General features: G+C 30.4%; 1 protein-coding gene across 3 annotated transcripts in view; it reads right to left on the minus strand.

Moving 5' to 3' along the window:
- The window catches only part of LOC142329353 (trehalose transporter 1-like protein), a 58,581-nt gene that overhangs the window by 15,718 nt on the left and 24,100 nt on the right, over positions 1-18,763 (minus strand). For 2 of the 3 annotated variants that reach the window (XM_075373859.1, XM_075373867.1), the window contains exon 2: positions 5,747-5,923. In XM_075373859.1, coding sequence (XP_075229974.1) covers positions 5,747-5,896 — 150 coding nt within the window. In that variant the 5' untranslated portion in view covers positions 5,897-5,923. Of the gene's footprint in view, positions 1-5,746; positions 5,924-12,497; positions 12,615-18,763 lie in introns of those variants that run through there. The other variant, XM_075373876.1, reaches the window with a different exon arrangement.

The following is an 18,763-nucleotide window of genomic DNA, read 5'->3' on the forward strand; positions in this document are numbered from 1 at the left end:
GTTGACCATCTGAATAGCTGCATTATGAGATCATCGATCCGGTTATTTTTAACGGCTCAATATTTTTAGCTATGTCCTGTATTATGAGGTTTACTCTACTGAATGTCTGTCGGATGTGATTATTCTCTCTTGATCGGTCATAAGTCTTTGATGAACGTGAATGTTCATAATCTCATCATATTGGGCTGATAAGCAGCAATATGATGAGATTATGAACCTTATGCTCAACAGTTCACCATCTCATGGAACGTTTGCTTCTTCCTCATTTTCCATGACATTTGCAGCCACTTCATTTGCTCCTTAGTCTCGATCCTCTTGATCCCGTACTTCCTGCTCAACATGTTCTTTCTCTTGTTGGCTTTCATCTTCTTGTTGTACTGTTCTTATTCCCACTGAATTTGTCTTCTCTGTGCCTCACTTATCGCTTTTTTCAATCTGTCGCCTTTGGTTACCCAGCTTCTTACTATCTATATCGGGTCTCGACTCTGGGTTGCGCGCTCTCCATAAATTGTATACTTCTTTTCGGTGCCCCTTGATTGCATACAACAATAATAAAAGCACCACATCACCTCTTTGATTTCCGCTTCTGACCAGGCCTTGCATCGTGGTCTGCACACTGTCTGGCGCGGTATATCCTCATCCTCTCTTGGAGCCCTCTTGAGTATTCAAATTATATTCATTTCTTGAGTTGCCATTCCGCAGGGGGATACCGCTTGGTCTACCAGTTCCTACGGCGAGGGAAACATCACGATGCGGTTCCTAAAGGCCATCGCCCGAGTAACCCTACTGCCTCAGAAATTGTCATTGCTTTGATTCTCCACTTATTTCAACGGGTGATGTTGGTAAGCTCCAGCTTGCCTGTGAATCTCCTACACTCCTCTTGTCATGACAGCCGCTCCTAACATGTGAAACAGACGCTGACCAGGACGCCGCTTGACACGAGTACAGACGCATCTGGATTTTGGTAGCTGTGTTTGGTTTGAGGGTGGTATTTTATTTCCCACCTACCCGGCAGATCTGCTGAGCATTCTCCAAGGGTGACAGACAACCCCGCATGGGCTATTATTATTATTAAATATCAGTAATTTAACCATTCTTTATTTACTACCAAGGTTTTTACTAGCAAGGAAAACTGTCAAAAAGTAATTAAAAACTCAATTAGTATGTAAGGATGAAAGATTAAATTGTGGAATCTAAAATAATTTTCTATTTAAAATAGGAGTGCACAACTTCATTAGCTGTTGTTGTAATTATTCTTGGTTAATTATTAGAATTCATTAATTATTTAAATTACGTTTTTCGAAGACTGCTTTAAATATTTTTGTAATTAATTGGAATGAAATAAATAGGTAATGTACATATTAGGAAAAAATAAATTCGAATTAATTAATTTTATATAACGAATCAAAATTAAAGAAAAAAATGATGCATAAATAAGTAAAAAAACAGTGAAATATACTGTAATATTTTTAATTAATAATAAAGGAATAATTGGCTTTAATATTCTGATAAATTATAAAAGTATTAAAGTAGTCCTTGACTGTGTAGTGCAATAATGAAATTTAATCTCTTATAATCACACAATTAAAATACGAATTTATGCGTTATTTATAATGGTCGACTGGTTTTAAATCCAGTAATGCTTATTCTTCATTCTTGTAAACTGCATAAACGAGTTCCCAAATTTCACTTTCTACCTGTTCTATATCAGTAAAATGGTTTCATCTTATCTTACCAGGCTATCTATAAACGGGTGTGATAACCATTAATTAAATGGTTCCAGTGACTTCAGAATTTCCTTAATAAGCTCGGTTTTGGGGAGCCCCTTTTATTTTCAATATTTATTAATAAAAGATTACGTCTTTTTGTGTTTGCTGTTGTCTTTTAGCTTTTGATTTATAGATTTATTAAAATTTCTTAGAAGGGAATTTATTAGATGCAGTTTTAGGTAAATAATGGTGTGGCCTTGCTTGTTAGTAGGTCTAATGGTTGAGGTTTAATGCTTAATGAAAATTATTCAAAGGCTGTGATCGTTACAGCAGACTTCTAGTGTTAATTTCCAGTGCATGTTGAAGATTTTTGTAAATGGTGTTAGTCTTCTGTACAATGAGTATGTTATCTCCTTTGACGCTCAAACTGACAAAACTAAGTAACTGATGTTTGTAACCGGGTGCTGGTATGTATCGACTAAAAACAAAAATTGAAAAATTTTCTTCCTTGATATTGATTATGATACTGATATTTTTTTATTATCATTCTGGTATTTATTACAGTCATTCTGAAGGTTTGATTTATGAGCTTCATTAGCCTTAAATTATGAATAATGAGGTTTACTTTTAGAGTAGATTACCACAATTGCTTTTTTTAAACGGCTTCAATTGTTAAAACTGAATAAAATAAATAATATTTTGTGACGGTAATCTTGTATAAGTTTGTATAAGGAAGTTATGGAATACGAGGTTGCATATATTCGTACATGCAGTAAAGGTGTTCTGCGCCAAACTGTAATGTTTAATGAGTCATTTTCTGCGACGGTCATGGTGGTCATGTTGATATTTGTAGATTGCTTCAAGAAATCTATCTTTAAATTTCTTATCAAAAAATGTAGTTTTTTATTTTTTTATCAGTTTATTGTGCTTTTATTTTTGCCTATGATTATTGATATCCATGATAATCTTTCTTTATATGATTTTTCTTTGTTTACCTTATTGTTTAACCTATCCTTTCCTTTTAATTTCTTCTTTAGTATGTAATGTTATGTTTTATTTTATTCTATCGAAGTCATTTCAGAATTTAAAGATTCCTGGCTTTCTTTTTTTTCTTTTTTCTCCGGTAACTACCGTTCAGATAATACTTCAGAGGATGAATGAGGATGATATGTATGAGTGTAAATGAAGTGTCTTATACAGTCTCAGTTCGACCATTTCTGAGATTTGTGGTTAAATGAAACCCAACCACCAAAGAACATTGGTATCCACGACGATCTAGTATTCAAATCCGTGTAAAAATAACTGGCTTTACTAGGACTTGAACGCTGGAACTCTCGACTTTCAAATCAGCTGAATTGGGAAGACACGTTCATCACTAGACCAACCCGGTGGGTAAAGATTCCTGGCTGTATGTAAATAAAATCACTCTACTTGTCTGTCATATTTCTATGTGACAATTACACCATTCTTGTTTGATGAAGTGATTTACAAAACTGGGTTAATGCTTATCGGAATCGTAACAATAATTAAATTTTGAGAAGCAGAATTTAAAATAAATTACCACAGATATTTTTAATATTGTTATTGTATTATACAATATTGATATTCTGCTGAGGAAAACTTTTCAAAGTCGATCCTTAGGATTCAACTTCAGTTTAATTTTACCCGGAAGGCCAGAAATTCTTATCAGCCACATCAATTTCAGAAGGGCTTTTTTCAGAATTAATCCATCAGCAAAGGCAATTTTGCATTTATATTTATGTATGTCTTGTGATGATAATCTGTGTCGACAAACACTGAAAATTAATCTAAAAGTGCTGACATACCATGTGAAAACGCGTCCATAAGCTGAAACAAGGCACAAAAAATTGGGAATGTTTAACCTATCAAAAATATACCTAAATAGTATGGAATACACTTGTGTAATCGCACTTATAAACACAAGACTTATCTCAAAACATTAGACTAATAGTGATAATAAACAATAAAGAAAAAGAACTAATAACAAAAAAAAAAAATGATTCTATTGAAATTGAAAAAGCATTAATTTTTCCTTTGATGTAGAATAAAGAACCTACTTATTGTACTTCAACTTGTACCCTACATTATATTATAACAAGACCTTATCTTTTAGTACCATTATATCTATTATTATGACCATTATATTTTAGTATAGGGGACCTCTTTCTTTTTTTGTTTAGCCTCCGGAACCACCGTATGATATTACTTCAGAGAATGAATGAGGATGATATGTATGAATGTGAATGAAGTGTAGTCTTGTACAATCTCAGATCGACCAATTCCGGGAAGTGTGGTTAATTGAAACCCAACCACCAAAGTACACCGGTATCCACGATCTAATTAGAAAATAATAATGAAAGGAATCTGGAAGGGAACTAAAAAGGATCCTTTTCTCAGGCTAACAGGTCCGTTTAACAAGATGTTGTTTGTAATACTGTCAGTGGCACAACTCCAGTAGTTGTTGATTGACGAGAAAGGTTACCGGACCGGAATCTGAATTCATGGGAAATCGTAAGGGCGCTGAGAATTCCATAAAGGAACGATGCGAATTCCCACGCTTCAACAGGGTTCTGATTCTGCTGGTGAAGAGGATATTAGTACTTCAGAACCAGCGAAAGTTAAGAGTTAGTTTTAACCGAGGTTGCGAGGCCGTATCCGACGCGATGTGTGACGGCGTTGTCAGTCAGTGAGTAGTAACAACGAGTAAAGTGTACGTCACAAGCATTCCAGAGTGGACAGTGCGTGAGTGCAGGAAGTTATTCGGTAGACGGTATTGAAAATGACAGTATAAATTCATAAGTGTAGGGTAGTTTTATTGTACATAGCAGAGGTATGTGCAAAGAATGGAGTTGAATGTACTTTAGACTTTTCTAACTTTATCTTGTTGTTAATGCAATATTAAGTGTTAATATTAGTGGTCATTATAGTTTCTTTAGTCAGTTGGACTGCATTCCGGTTGTTTATGATTTAACTACCTTTGAACAGATCCTGTCCTTATTTGGAATTATATTTTGTATGCAATTTATTATTATTATTGTCGTTTATTATTAATATTATTGTTTGTTGTTTATTATGTTCGTTTATTATTATTTATTTTATTTTCTATGTTCTAACAGTAATAAATCATATTTATATAAACATTTTTAGTTGCTAGTCTCTCAATATCCTGGCCAAACCGCGAACCAATGTTATTTTTAAATATTAATTGACTTTCAACAAATAATACATTTAAAATTTTTCCGATGTATTAAAAATTCTTATTTATTTATTTACAATTGCAAAAGTCTAACAATGACTATTTCAGTTGTGCATTATATTATTCTATTCATGCATAACTATCATCTTAATCATCACGTAAATTTTTCATGATTTAATTTAGAGGCAACTTTTCACAATCAATGAAGATCAATAATGCCGTTTTGTACTTTATTTTAATTTTATAAAATTTAATTTCATCCCAAGCTCTACCACATGTCGTTGTGGTATAAAGGGAAAGCAATGAGTATGCAATTGCGTGAAGTACAAAAAAATAATCAACTTTGATTGACGACATAATACGTAGACTCATTAAAGTTGGTTTCTTGGTTAAATTATTTAGTCTGATGAGCGGCTATTGCTACAAAGACAACCATAGTAAAACGTTACAAGATAAAATTACTTTATTATAATGGCACAACTGTTAACGATTCGCTGCATTCCTTCCAACATTCAGGGCTAAGAATAGATCACTCTTAAACAGAATAAAAATGGTTGCTTTTGTTCAGCAGTCGTGTATGAGAAAAAAATAAAAGTAAGGAAAAATATAATAAAGCACAAGGAAAAAATTAGTTGTATAACATAAACGAAAGCATAATTTTTTTATTACCAAGGCACAACATAAAACCTTTACACTATCCCTGTTTAAAAGTAAATGATAGAAATTGTGATTCAAATTATTGTAAAATTAATGATTAGTTAAATAAATTAATAATTATATTCTTATATCTTTTTAAGGATTATTTTCCTGATGGACTTACCTGTCTTGATCTTAGTTTTAATACACTATCAGATGTTCCTGCTGCTGGTAGGTTATTCCACTGTTGTTTGAAATCAGTAACATGACTTTTAAAGGAACACTTGTGATCGTCTTTTTTTTTTGAATTATTTTCTATATTGTCAGGGTTCATTACTTTTCCTTTTCGTTGTTCGTTGACCTATGATTTAAAAAATAATAAACATTAAAGTTACCTTAATAAACTAACAAAACTTAAGTAAAAAATCAAACGATTAATATTAAAGTTTAATAATCTAATTAATACAGAAAAAAGGAAGTCTGTCAGTTAAAACATCACTTACAAACGGTATACACGTTTTTAATTAAACTATCCTCTAGATGTGGTCTTGTCCTGATTCAAAAATTGGTTGTACAGAACTTCAATTTGAAGGGATCGCCTTCTCTTGGTTAAAAACGATTTTTTGTGGTTTCCTCGGCTGGATGTAATAAATATGAAATTGCAAGAAAATATAATCATAAAAAAAATTGATTAATTATTAACGTCTAACCCGGAGGAAGAGACGCATATCGATGATAACTGATTTTCATAAGGTAGAAATGTCAAAATATTTTGTTTTTATTTGTAACGAAAATTGTGTAATACTTAAACATATAAATACTCAGCTCTGTTTGATCTACATGTAAAAAATAAGATTACTTATCTTTCAGCACTATTTACCTTTAGAAATTGGCTCTTAATATTATATTTTTTAATAAATCTCTTGCGTTGTAAACCTGAAAGCAATCTAAGACTACAGTGTCACATATCCATTTGTTAAGGATTTGTAGACAAAACAGATAAATCTGTAGAAAAATTTGTTAAAAACTAAACTTCTATAAAAAAAACAACCACATTCGGATAAGATATCAACAAAGTGCTTATTCTAATTACCCATTCCTTGGCAGGTTGAAAAAACTGTTGTACTTCTTGAGTTAATTTTCTGAGATCTTTCTCTAAACTTGTCCAGATGTTCTTGTAAGCTGTTCGTATGTTAGATGTCATAACCATACGGTTGTGAGCAGTCTGATATTAGATATCAGTTATTGCCGAAAATAACAGTCATTTTCAAAAATAACAAGCGCACCACGCCAGGTTTACTAGGAAACGTGTCTGGCGCGCGCACATTTTCCCCTCGCTGCTTTCTTCACTGAACCAAAAAAAAAGTTTAATTTCTGTTTGCCAAGCTTAACGAAATGAAGGGGATATTCAAGTTTACAAATGACATTTTCGCTCGATTACAGGAACAAGCAATGTACCTCTGAATCACAGAAAGTAAATGGGTTAGCCAATGTTCACAAAAACAGATTGTAGAAGATGAATCATATTAATTTACACGATCTCACTTAAAGAATTTTCTTTACCGTTTTGTACCCGTGCTCTAGTCTAGGCTAATACTGTCTTTAATCAAGCAGCACTAGTTTACGGTGTAGTAATAATTTTACTGAGTACAGTTATGCAAATGATCGGAAGCACATTGTACTCACTATTAATGCAAATACGTTTTATAGGCTACTAACGCACATTTTTACTTACTGATTTTATGCTTTAGGTTTATCCACTTCATACTTTATTATTTTTTGTTGTAATTTTATACCTATTTATTCTCATATTTTACTCGAAATTTATTAATCTTACAGATGATTTTTTAATAAAGATGGCAAATTTATAAATAGGACATAGTCATTCTCAAGAATTCTATAATATTTCTACACTAATGAACAGAATTGTTCACCTTTGATGGAATGACAGACTTGATCAGACTGCAAAGCTAATACGACCTACTTTTCTCAGGCATTGCGTTTCGTTCATCCCACCGCAATATTCAACCATTCCGTAGACCTGACAGATCTTGTTCTAACGAACAAAAATTACGTAAGACAAAGTTCAGTTGCTATTTAGTTTTTACTCGTATTAATATCTGTTAATCGATCTTATAAAATTTAAAGAGATCCATTTCTCAACAAGAGTGAGACGTAGATCTCTGTCAAAAGTGAAAAATCATCTAGATAATAATTATAACAAATTTTTCGATCTTTATTTTTTTGTTTATAACGTTTGCTGTAAAATCCATTCTAGCTAGAAAACTTATAGCAGACGATCAGAGAATAGGCTTATTTATTGATTTGTTACAATTTCAATCGATTTATTAATTTTTATATTACTCTTCTTTTTTTTTTATTAACGACTCATTCTTCACGCAGTGTCGTTATATTGATAAAACTGAAAGCAATTTTCCACTGAACGCAATCTTTCAATTAATTTGTATTTATTTTTCATCATTATGATCGATAAATGGCCTTTTCATATTTTTAGAAAAAAAAATAGAAAGCTTAAGATACACTCAGTTTATGTATTTACCCTCTGTTTTTGGTAAATTCAAATTCTAGCTCGTTAAATATTCTATAACTAATCCCCGCAATCATAAGTATCATATTAAAATAATTTTGCCGATGGGCAGTTTCATAATAAAAAAAAATTAGTATTTATCAGAATGTCTTCTTTCAGTTTAGAAGCTAAAAATATGTCTATTTTGATAACTATTTTTCCCGAATTAAAATTTAAAAAGATAGTTTTTGAAAGATATTAAAAATTCCATCGGATTTAATAGAAAGTTTTTTCTTAAACCGCATCACGAGTGAAAAAAAAGTAAAAATTATTTTTTTTATCATAAAGAGGCAGAACTCTAGGAAAAAATTAAGAATAAATTATTATAGAGTTAAGATAAAAGTATCCTGTGAGTAACATTAAAATAGCTTAAACCACTTTTGATCCAAGTAGAAATAAAAGATAGAGTGAGAAAAAATAAAACGGTTTGAAATCGCATCTCTAGTCTTGTATCGTAAGAAATTCCGAGAAACGCAAAATAAGGAAAAATAATTTAATGTGTAGGCAGGTGCTTCTTTCTTATCATTACACTGCGGAATGAATACATTTTAGATATAATTTTAAAATATAACTTATAATCAAAGTTAAATGAATTTAGTTTGTGCCAACTGTTTGCCTCAATGGGTAATGTTTTCAGATTTAGTTTAAAATTAGATGAAATATATCACATTAAGCTGATCTTGACCAACCTTCAGATCTTGAGACAAATAGTATTCTTATTAATATTACATTGTTTTCTGAATGGCTTAGTAATTTCTCATCGATATTGAGGCTAGCTAGTTTTTATAAATACTGTTTCACAATAATTCTGTTCCTAGAATGAAACCGGTTTAACGTAAGTTGAAAGTTAGGAAATGAGTTAAACAAAAAGGTTAATTACTTTCTCACTAATGTAGACGTAATAGATAAACTACAATTCATTATAAATTCATTTATATTGTAAACTACAATTGATTCTGAGTTCCAGAAATCATTTGCCATGTCTACAATTTGGCTGTTCGAATAATTTTTTATATTTTAAAATGTAAACAAAAACATGTATAAAACTTCTGGATTTTCATTCACATACTGAGTATTGAAGTCTGAAGTAATTTGAACTGCTTATATTTATTAACAAATGAAAGGTGGTTGCGACTAATGGTAATGTTAGACGATTATCAGTATTTTATTAGTGTAAATTTTAATGTAGCAAGTATTAATATCTTAATTGACCTCAATATGATATTGGTAATTGAAATTCGGTAACAATTAAAAGATCTTAACATAAAAAAATAATCATATTTTAAGGCTGTGTTTTGGTGCAATTTTAATAAAATGTTACTTTTTGGATAATTCATTTGTTTAACTTTGGAAAACTATATAAAAATTAATTTTTTCTCATTAGAATTTTTTACGTATTTTTCAATTAATTTTTATTTATTTTTCATCATTATCATCGAAAAATGGTCTTTTATATTTTTAGAAAAAAAATACAGAAAGCTTAAGAAACCTTCTGTTTATGAATTTACCCTCTGTTTTTGGTAAATTCAAATTCCAGCTTCGTTAAATATTCTATAATAATTAATAACCCCATCCATAAGTATCGTATTAAAATAATTTTTCCAAGTCATGGGCAGTTTCGTAATATAAAAAAAATTAGTATCTATCAGAGTGTCAGTTTAAAAGCTGTAAAATATGTGTCTAATTATGTTTAAAATATGTCTAATTTTGATAATTTTACCGAAGTTGAGGATTACTAAAATGCAGATATTGATGCTGTGATTTTTATTTACTGACAGAAAGTAGATCTAAAATGAACTTATATATAACAGATAAATCTCCATTGATTCCAAAAATGGAAATATTACTGCTGAAACTAATGAGCTGCAAAAAAAATTGCGTGGGTGAAGCTGAATAACAATTAAATTAAAACTATTAACAATTGAACTATTATTTTGTGGTGGTATAATATTTTAGTCTGTATTGAATGAGAGATCATTTTAAAGGTATAGTGTTTAGCAGATGTGTTGTCTCAAACGCATTGATAACTACTTCAATAGAGATAAAATAAGTTTTTGTTCTTGTATTTAATCACTATTACACAACTGGCAGCGGTTTCAGAACTGCAAGCATCAGCTAGCGATTATTTGAGCGACTGGCTTCTTCAACCTAATAGTTTGTTGTATGCTTACAAAACCTTGTATGTATTGCCTAAAATGAGTTCTCAGTAGCCGTCTACCAGTTGGTGTATTCAGTTTTTGTTAGCAAAAATGAATTCTTTGAATAAAGAAATGTTTTTATTGTAAAATTCTCTTTTAAAATATTATTATTATTATTATTAACGTAAAAGAAAGCAAGAAGTACATCCTATTTATAAAAACCACGAAAGCTGGGTGAATTTCACAATTTACAGAAAATGCTTAAGGAAGACAAACGGTTTTTTGGCTATTACAGAATGTTACCGGCAACCTTTTATTAAGAACTAAACGGAATAAAAAACGGTATTCAAAAATCAAGAAAAAACACCATTTTAACAGATGAAAAACTTGCAATTACAGTAAGGTAAGCATAATTGGAATAACGAGCAGACATTAAAAAAACCTACATTTATTAGATCAATGAATATTGATAATAATTGTTTACAGTAAAGAAATTAAAGTACATTTATCACTGTAGTTTACATATACCGTAAGTAATATATGTATTAGTCCTGATAATATATATATATATATATATATATATATATATATATATATATATATATATAAAATCCTGAAATCCTGATAATGTACATCATTTCCTTGAATCTTCTAAATTGGTTGACAGCTGTTATATGAATGCGAATGTGTTAGTGTCGGACTGGATTCGTTTATTACTTGAAAAGTAAAATTTATAGTCTCCATCCATCTTCATTTCGTTGTTGGCCTTTAACAGAGCTAATTTTTCTCTTTCCAAGATCATAAAGGGATTCTCTTTCCGTTGTCGCCTCTTTTTTGAGCCGGTTCAGCTTTATCAGGAGTAGTTTGATCCAGGGAATGTGTGAAGGATGGTGAAGGGGTTGAAATTGAGAGTTCATAATTTTGTCTTGAAATCGTGGGTTCGGAATTACTTTCTTCTAGATTGCTTGGAACACTTCCAGTCAATGGTGATGGTACCATGATGTATTTAAAAAAAGACATCTGGTCCATACAGATCCATTTTTTTTTAATACAACTGAGGGATCTATCCCGGACTTATTACAGTCTGTTAATTCTTGTCAGTAATTATCTCTTACACTTTTCCATCGTTTTGTAACATCTTGTTCTGAAAAAAAAAAAAAAAATAACAGAACGAACTTTTTTAATTCCCAAATAATAATTATATTAGGTGATGAAAAAGCACAATTACTGTAAAACAATAATTAATTTTTTCCAGGTTTCTTTCAACTGGAATTTCATGCCAGAGTTTGGAATTTTCTTTTCGATTATCTCACCATATCGCTGATAGTGAGAGAAGTTTGTGAAGCTACATGGATATGTTTTGTAGCAATACATATGGAAAAGCCCTACATACGATGATAATAAAGAAATAGCAAAAGATGTTTTTGAAAAATGGAGATTTCCAAATTATATAGGAGCGATAGATGGGAAACATATCCGTATTAAATGTCCTGCTAAATCAGGAAGTATTTACTACAATTACAAACATTATTTTTCCACTTTTGCAAGGTGTTTCTGGTGAAAATTACGGATTTATTTGCGTTGAAGTTGGAGTACTCGGAAAACAAAGCGATGGGAGTATTTTCGAGTCCTCCCATATTTTCAAGTTAATCGAAAGTGGTAATTTCAATATTCCACAATCCGATTTTTACCAAAAATTAACATCGAAGCGCCATTTGTTACGGTAGGAAATGAAGCTCATCCAACGGTCTCGTGAGAACGTATCTCATGAGACCGTTTCCGAAAAATAAACTTACCGAAGAATACACCATGTGTAGTGAAAGACTTCCAAATACAAGGCACGCCATAGAATGTGCCTTTGGGATGGCTACAGCTAAGTAACGAATATTAGGGAAAGCGATCGAAACCGATGTGGAAGCATCTTAACTTACAACGAAAACAATTTGTCTTCTACACGAACATAATTTAGGACAAAGAAGGTGTTGACAAAGCAACACTAATAATAATAATTCCAAAGTTCAGCTTCCATATTCTGACATAACTCGTTAAAACGTCCGGAATCAATAGGGAATCGTGCAATATGTTTTACGGCAACAAGACTTGTAGCCGTTCTTTGTTTCAAATAAAAAAATTAGTGTTTTATAATAATTTATACAATAAAATTTATTTATTACAACTAATAATTATGCAGTAAATACAATTAAACTTACTTAGTGTGTCCAATTCTTTTGTTATTTCTTCCCACAGTTCTGCAAATACGTTCCTTTTACTATATAGTTTACTTTTTATGTCCCATAGAGGACGCCATTTTTGAACTTCTAACATTAATCTTTCTGTATCCATTGTAAAATACCATACGCAATTATGTAGCTTGTATATATAAAAAAAATAAAATAAAACTTACAGTAAAAATAGGATATATATGATAAATAGAAGAATACAATAATGTGTGTGTAATGTTTCACAAAAACTTCCACCGAGAGCAGTAAACACGCGATAGTAGGTCAAACTGTCTTGCGGGCTAGTTTCTGTACTGCTAGTGTCAGCAAGAGCTAGCTGGTGCGGTTGAAATTTGTAAAGTTAAAGTTACACTCCTATTCAAAGTTAAAGTAATAGAAACTAGCGCCAGCTCGCGCTTGCAGTACTGTAATCACCGTCTTTCTCTAATTTGCCTAAAATGCGTATGTGAATTAACTTTGTTTTCGTGTAGAATACAAAGTGCATATTTTCATTAATAAGATTGTATATCTGTAGTCGTTTTTTTTTATATCATTTATCATTATAAAAAATTATACCTGTGTGTGAAAAGTTTCAACTAACTGTTAATTCTCGGTTGCAAAGAACAAATTTATACGGTTCCTTATTTGTTTGTTATAAACTACTTTCAGTATTTTTCATTTCTTTTTTGTCACCAAATCGAAATGACGTTTAACTGTTAAATTTATTGAAAATAAACCCTATTTTATATTGTTCCGATGCTTTTAAAATTATATCTTGGGTAGCTTTTAAAGCACTACAGTTATGTTGAAATGCTTCGTTAGAAGCTTAATTCACGTCTTGTTTTATTTACCCAAATCACAATGAATGGATGATGATATTACTTTTTGAATTTTTGTAAATTTTGCTAACATTGCTTTCCGTATTTTTAGATCTTTTCGTTTAATTTTTTTGTTATTCAATAAAACTTAATCTGAAAACGACGATTGATTTATCAGTTAAACGGTTGATGAAGGACCAAGGAAGAAAATTTAGTTCTATTCCATTTTTCCATGCTTATATGAAAGGGAGTTGATTTAGTTTTTATCGTTTTTAATCTCTTCAGTCTTCAGGGTATGAAAATGTTTTCATGGGTTTCAGATAATCTGAGGTTTCTGCTAGTAAAAATTGATTTTTGGTGTTATTGTTAGTTATTAATCAAATAGCGAGACAAATTTATGTACCTAGTCATTTACATTAATTAACCGTTAATTTATATCGATTACATTTACAGAAAATAGAAAATGCCATGTTAGTTCCGGTATTAAAATAATTAAGTTCCCAAACGTATTGTTGTTTGAGAATGAAATGCGGCTTATTCAGAAGCCTGAAAACGAGCTTTTGAGACCAATATAAACTTTAAACAAGTGGTGTAAGTAAGAACTATCATTTTACGTCTCTTTCAGTACATAAAAATCCTACTCAACTTTAGTCAAAATTTTAGGGTTTTAGACATGAGATCCTGCTCATTAAAAAATTGTGTTTGACAACGTAGTGTTAAATCATGTGTCTCGTTCTAACTATGTCTCCAACGTTTGTTACGTTGGCTCCGATACCGACTTCGATGTAGAATTGAGAATAAGTAAATTTCAAGCCGTTTATGATCCGTAGAACACTGGGTTACAAAACTAGAAAGGAGACAGAAATTAAGTTTGTTTGATTTTTGGCTTACTTTACTGAAGTGGAGTTCGAGAACGGAAAAGTGTTGTCAGAAAGCGGCAGTGAAGCGAGTTTCATACATTTTTTTTTTTTGAGAGAGAGTATCAATTCACGATCGTATCGAGTACGGATCAAGAATGTCAGAATTGAGCTGATTAACTCTAGCTTAACTAAGATCTTAAGTAAAATCGATTGATAACCGTAATTAATGGAAGTAGCATTTAGAAAAAAATGCCGGAAGGGAGGATACCCGAAAATTCATAATTATGCCTTTGTGACGTATAGGAGAATAAACCTTGGGGGACTAAGTAGAGGTCAGCAATAGCCACGATATTTATTAAGAAATTAAACGGTTTTTTGCGAAGAAAATATCGATTGAGAAAATAACATAAAATAAACACGTTAATTTGTGTACTGGTGCTTTTTTAGTTCGGAATAGGCACCTCTAATTCTTAATATTAAGAAGAAGAAATTTTCTGTTAGTTTCTCATGAGGTTTTGAGTAACTGGTGGGTATTTGAAGGTAAGGTCGTCTGAGGACGATGTGAAAATTGATATCAGATCCTATTTTTCATCCAGACTGAAATATGTTGTGGTTTAAATCTTTATTTCCTTTATAGTAGGTTCTGTGAACGTCTTAGAAATTGTTACTAAACACGATCGGTCCTTTTATACTTAAATAATAATTAGCAGCGGAATTTTGAAGCACGGTACTAAAATGCCGGTGTAAATAAATTTTAATCCTTTTGGAAAATGATTCCGGCTGCGGTACGTAAAAGCAGATCGTTACCGATTGTTTCTCGAAGTACTTTGGTAATTGACGGCGCCAGCCCGTCCCTGAAAGGCTATTGTTTCTTCAATTTTCTTAGTATCTGGCACCGTTGGTACTACACAATTTATATAAAAATAAAGTTTCCACTTATCAACAATTGTGAGCATTGACTATCTAAGCGCTTTCGGTTTATTCATCCATCATCAGGGATTACTGATTAATTATGAATTTTATAGTAGTGCATATACATTTTTATAAATAGGAATTAAATAAAAATAAAATTAAAAATTAATGTGTTTATAACAATTGAGTGTCAATACCTAAAATAAGTTAACGTTAAGAAAAAAAGAACTGTTTACATAACAGTTGTAAACATCTTACTAACTAGATTTTTTTTCTTAACGTTGACTATTCTAACTATTGACAGTCAACTGTTATGAACATAATAATTTTAAATTTTATATTCATTTATAAAAATTTATATACGCTACTATAAAATTCATAATTAATCAGTAATCTCTGATGATGGAGGAATAATCCGAAAGCGCTTGGATAGTCAATACTCACAATTGTTGATAAGTGGATACTTAATTTTTTTATATGTTGTTTCTTACATAAAATTAAGTATAATTTTATTATGGAATACATCAGTTTAAATAACTAAAATTTTCTTAAGAACTACGTTTTGTAGGTAAGTTCATTATACAAAACGATCTATAATTATTTTTTTAAAAACTTACTTTTTCGGAAAAAATCTATTTTTCAACTATGACGAATATAAAAAAACATGTTAATATAAAATATATTATAATTTATTTTCACACCGGGATGAGAAAAACTATGAAGAAACTAGACATTTTCGGTTTTTTACGGTTTTCTTTGAAATTGTAATTTGGGCACGAGGACGCAATTAATTAAAAACCTAACATTTACAATAAAATATATGAATATGTGCGTAATTTTCCTGTAGCTGGATTTATGTTTAAAAGTTTTGTAAATTTTAAGAATTATACCGTGAGTATTTTTTCCGAAGGTCAGCATCATTTAAAATATTTAATAAGTATAATTAATAACTATCACACATTTAAGTTGAGATCTATAGATTCCAACTACGGTCATGCGATTTCGTTTATTAATAGCATATAAACGTATCTATATCTTATTTCTAGCACACATAGGTAAATTAATAAAAATGAGTTTGCGTAATTATTAAGATGATTTAAAAAGATTGCACCTAAGCCTTAATCACTTTTTGTATTTTTAAATGGCACCTGGCTTGGGGATGGCATTAATTTTGATCCGTTATTAGTGAGGGAAACTTTCCTTCATCATTAAAAAGCAGTTGTATTATGCAAAAAATACTTTTTTTTAGCAAGAGCGTACCCTGTCTCTAGATTTTATTATTGTTATGTATTATCTGTATCGTTTCCTATCATAATGTGTATTAAAATATAACATTATCATTATTCATTAAATGGGTAACTTAATAATTAAATCTAACTCATCGTAAATTATACGAGATTATGATCTAAGAACAGGTTTTCAAGTACATAACTTCAAACAATACAAATCTCCGTTCTAGTTTTGCACACCGTACGTTTTATAGTATCACAGTACTAGCGGATATTTTATACACCACTATTTATGATTTAATTTTACTTCAAAATACCAAAATATAAAGAGAAGCAGCAGGGTTTACAATTTAAAATGAATTATCGGTTTATGAATTTCGAAGTTGATACCTAAGTGCCAGGTTATAGCGTAATACCAGAGTTTTTATTCGTAATAAATTTTTACATTAGTGACTTAGGAAACATAAATGAGTACAAGAGCTTAGCCGATTCAAAAAATTATCTAGCAAAATTTAGATCGTATTGAATAATAAAAATCAGTTTTTGCAGTGTGTTTGCTTTGATCTGAATTAAAGCAAATTAAATAATTTGTGGCGTAATAGATTAATAGTTAAGTGAAAAAAATACGGATTTGACATTTTTCATCAAAAACTCCCTTATTTCAAAAATTAATTTACTACTATTTAGAATTATTAATTCTAGATCTAGAGATAGAGCACACTCTTGGTAAGGAAGTATTCTTTTCATAATACAACTGCTTTTTAATGATAAAGGAAAATTTTTTCAGTACTTTCGATTCAGAATTTCAAATTAAAAAAGCTCAATAATTACTGAACAGCAGGTCTTAATTTATTGAATGCAATTTTAATATTTTCACCTTGCTTTTAAATATATTATGACTGAATAATGCAATGTCCTATGTAAGATGTAATAATATCAACAATTATTTTCAGTGGCTATTGTTTAAGACTTAGGTAACATATAAATAAAAATAACGTCTTAATTTAAGTAGATAATTAAAACAAATTATGCAATTAGATTCCTATTTTATATATGTTCAGTAGGATTTATTTTTATTTAAGAGGGAAAATGTATATTAACTTAATAATAATATAATCGGAGACAAATCTATTTCTATAAACTAATTGGTGTTATTATATTTGTAAAAATGGCATACATTTTCTTCACGTATTTCATAACATTTATATTAGGCGGACAATTTTTAATCGGTTATTTTAAGCCGCATCCGTACCAAACAGTCGAACGCGAACAATCATTTATGAACATCGACGACAGATCACGATTTAATTGGTTTGGAAGAGTTGTCGATCAAGATAATAAACATGAACGATCATAAAAGAGAGGGAAAAATAGTCCTCCGTACGTCGGAATATTAAAGAATACCTACGCTCTATCTTCATTATGGTTATATATTTTATTTCTAATTCTTTTAAACGTATATGATAGTTTCATATTAATTTTTAATTCTCGTTTTACTTTAATCCTTGGTTTTTAAATAAACGATCAGCTATAAAGCATCAGCTTAAAAAAAAAATTAACTTCCATTTTAAATTAAATTCCGATTAAAAAACATTATATTTATCGTGGAAAAATAAATTACATTTATTTTGTGATGTTTTAAATATCTACTAAAATGTCGTTTTTTTGGCCATAGGATATATTGTCTGTGTATGGGATTTCGAAAACAGTCACATTTTATTGCGGGTTTAGATTTACTTAAATCGGATTTTTTGTTTTCCAACTTTGCAGATTCAGTGAAATATTTGCGATTAGCAAATATTTCACTGCAAATATTTTAGTAATGGCTATTACTTAATTTTTTTGCAGTCAGTCAATCGGATACAAAATGTGAGTTTAATTTCATTTCTCTGGACAACAGCTGCATCGGATAAAGATAATTTGACTTTGAAGCAAGTTTTCATATGAACTCGATTTATATACTTTTAACAATGACTGTTATAGTTGGAAATGACTCTGAGATCATTAGTTTGGGAAAAAATAGTATTAAAACAAAAGCAGAGATAGTTCGTTTCGATTTTAAGCTAAATAAACTTAATGTAATCAAGAATGATAAAATGATTCGACTTTGATACATTGATCGGCGAACAGTAAATTAATTTTTCAGTTTTGCTACCGTTTGAGGTAGAACGCGGTCATCATTTTAATACTTATAAATATTTGTTGTGTCCGAACGACCGGTGTGAACGCGACTTTTGATATATCCCCATCTTTGATGATTCTTAAGTTATTATTAAGCTGTGTAGTAGCTTAGCTTATATGGCTAAACTATCTATTGATGAGATATAAAAATAATATTTAGCCGACATAGTTCAACTCAAACTAGAGTGTAAAAACTTGAACTGAAAGAAATTGTTAGTACATTTTCTCCTGCATTGACTATTAACATGTACGACTGT

This window comes from Lycorma delicatula, chromosome 1 (genome assembly GCF_047948215.1).
Source record: "Lycorma delicatula isolate Av1 chromosome 1, ASM4794821v1, whole genome shotgun sequence".
NCBI classification, from domain to species: domain Eukaryota; kingdom Metazoa; phylum Arthropoda; class Insecta; order Hemiptera; family Fulgoridae; genus Lycorma; species Lycorma delicatula.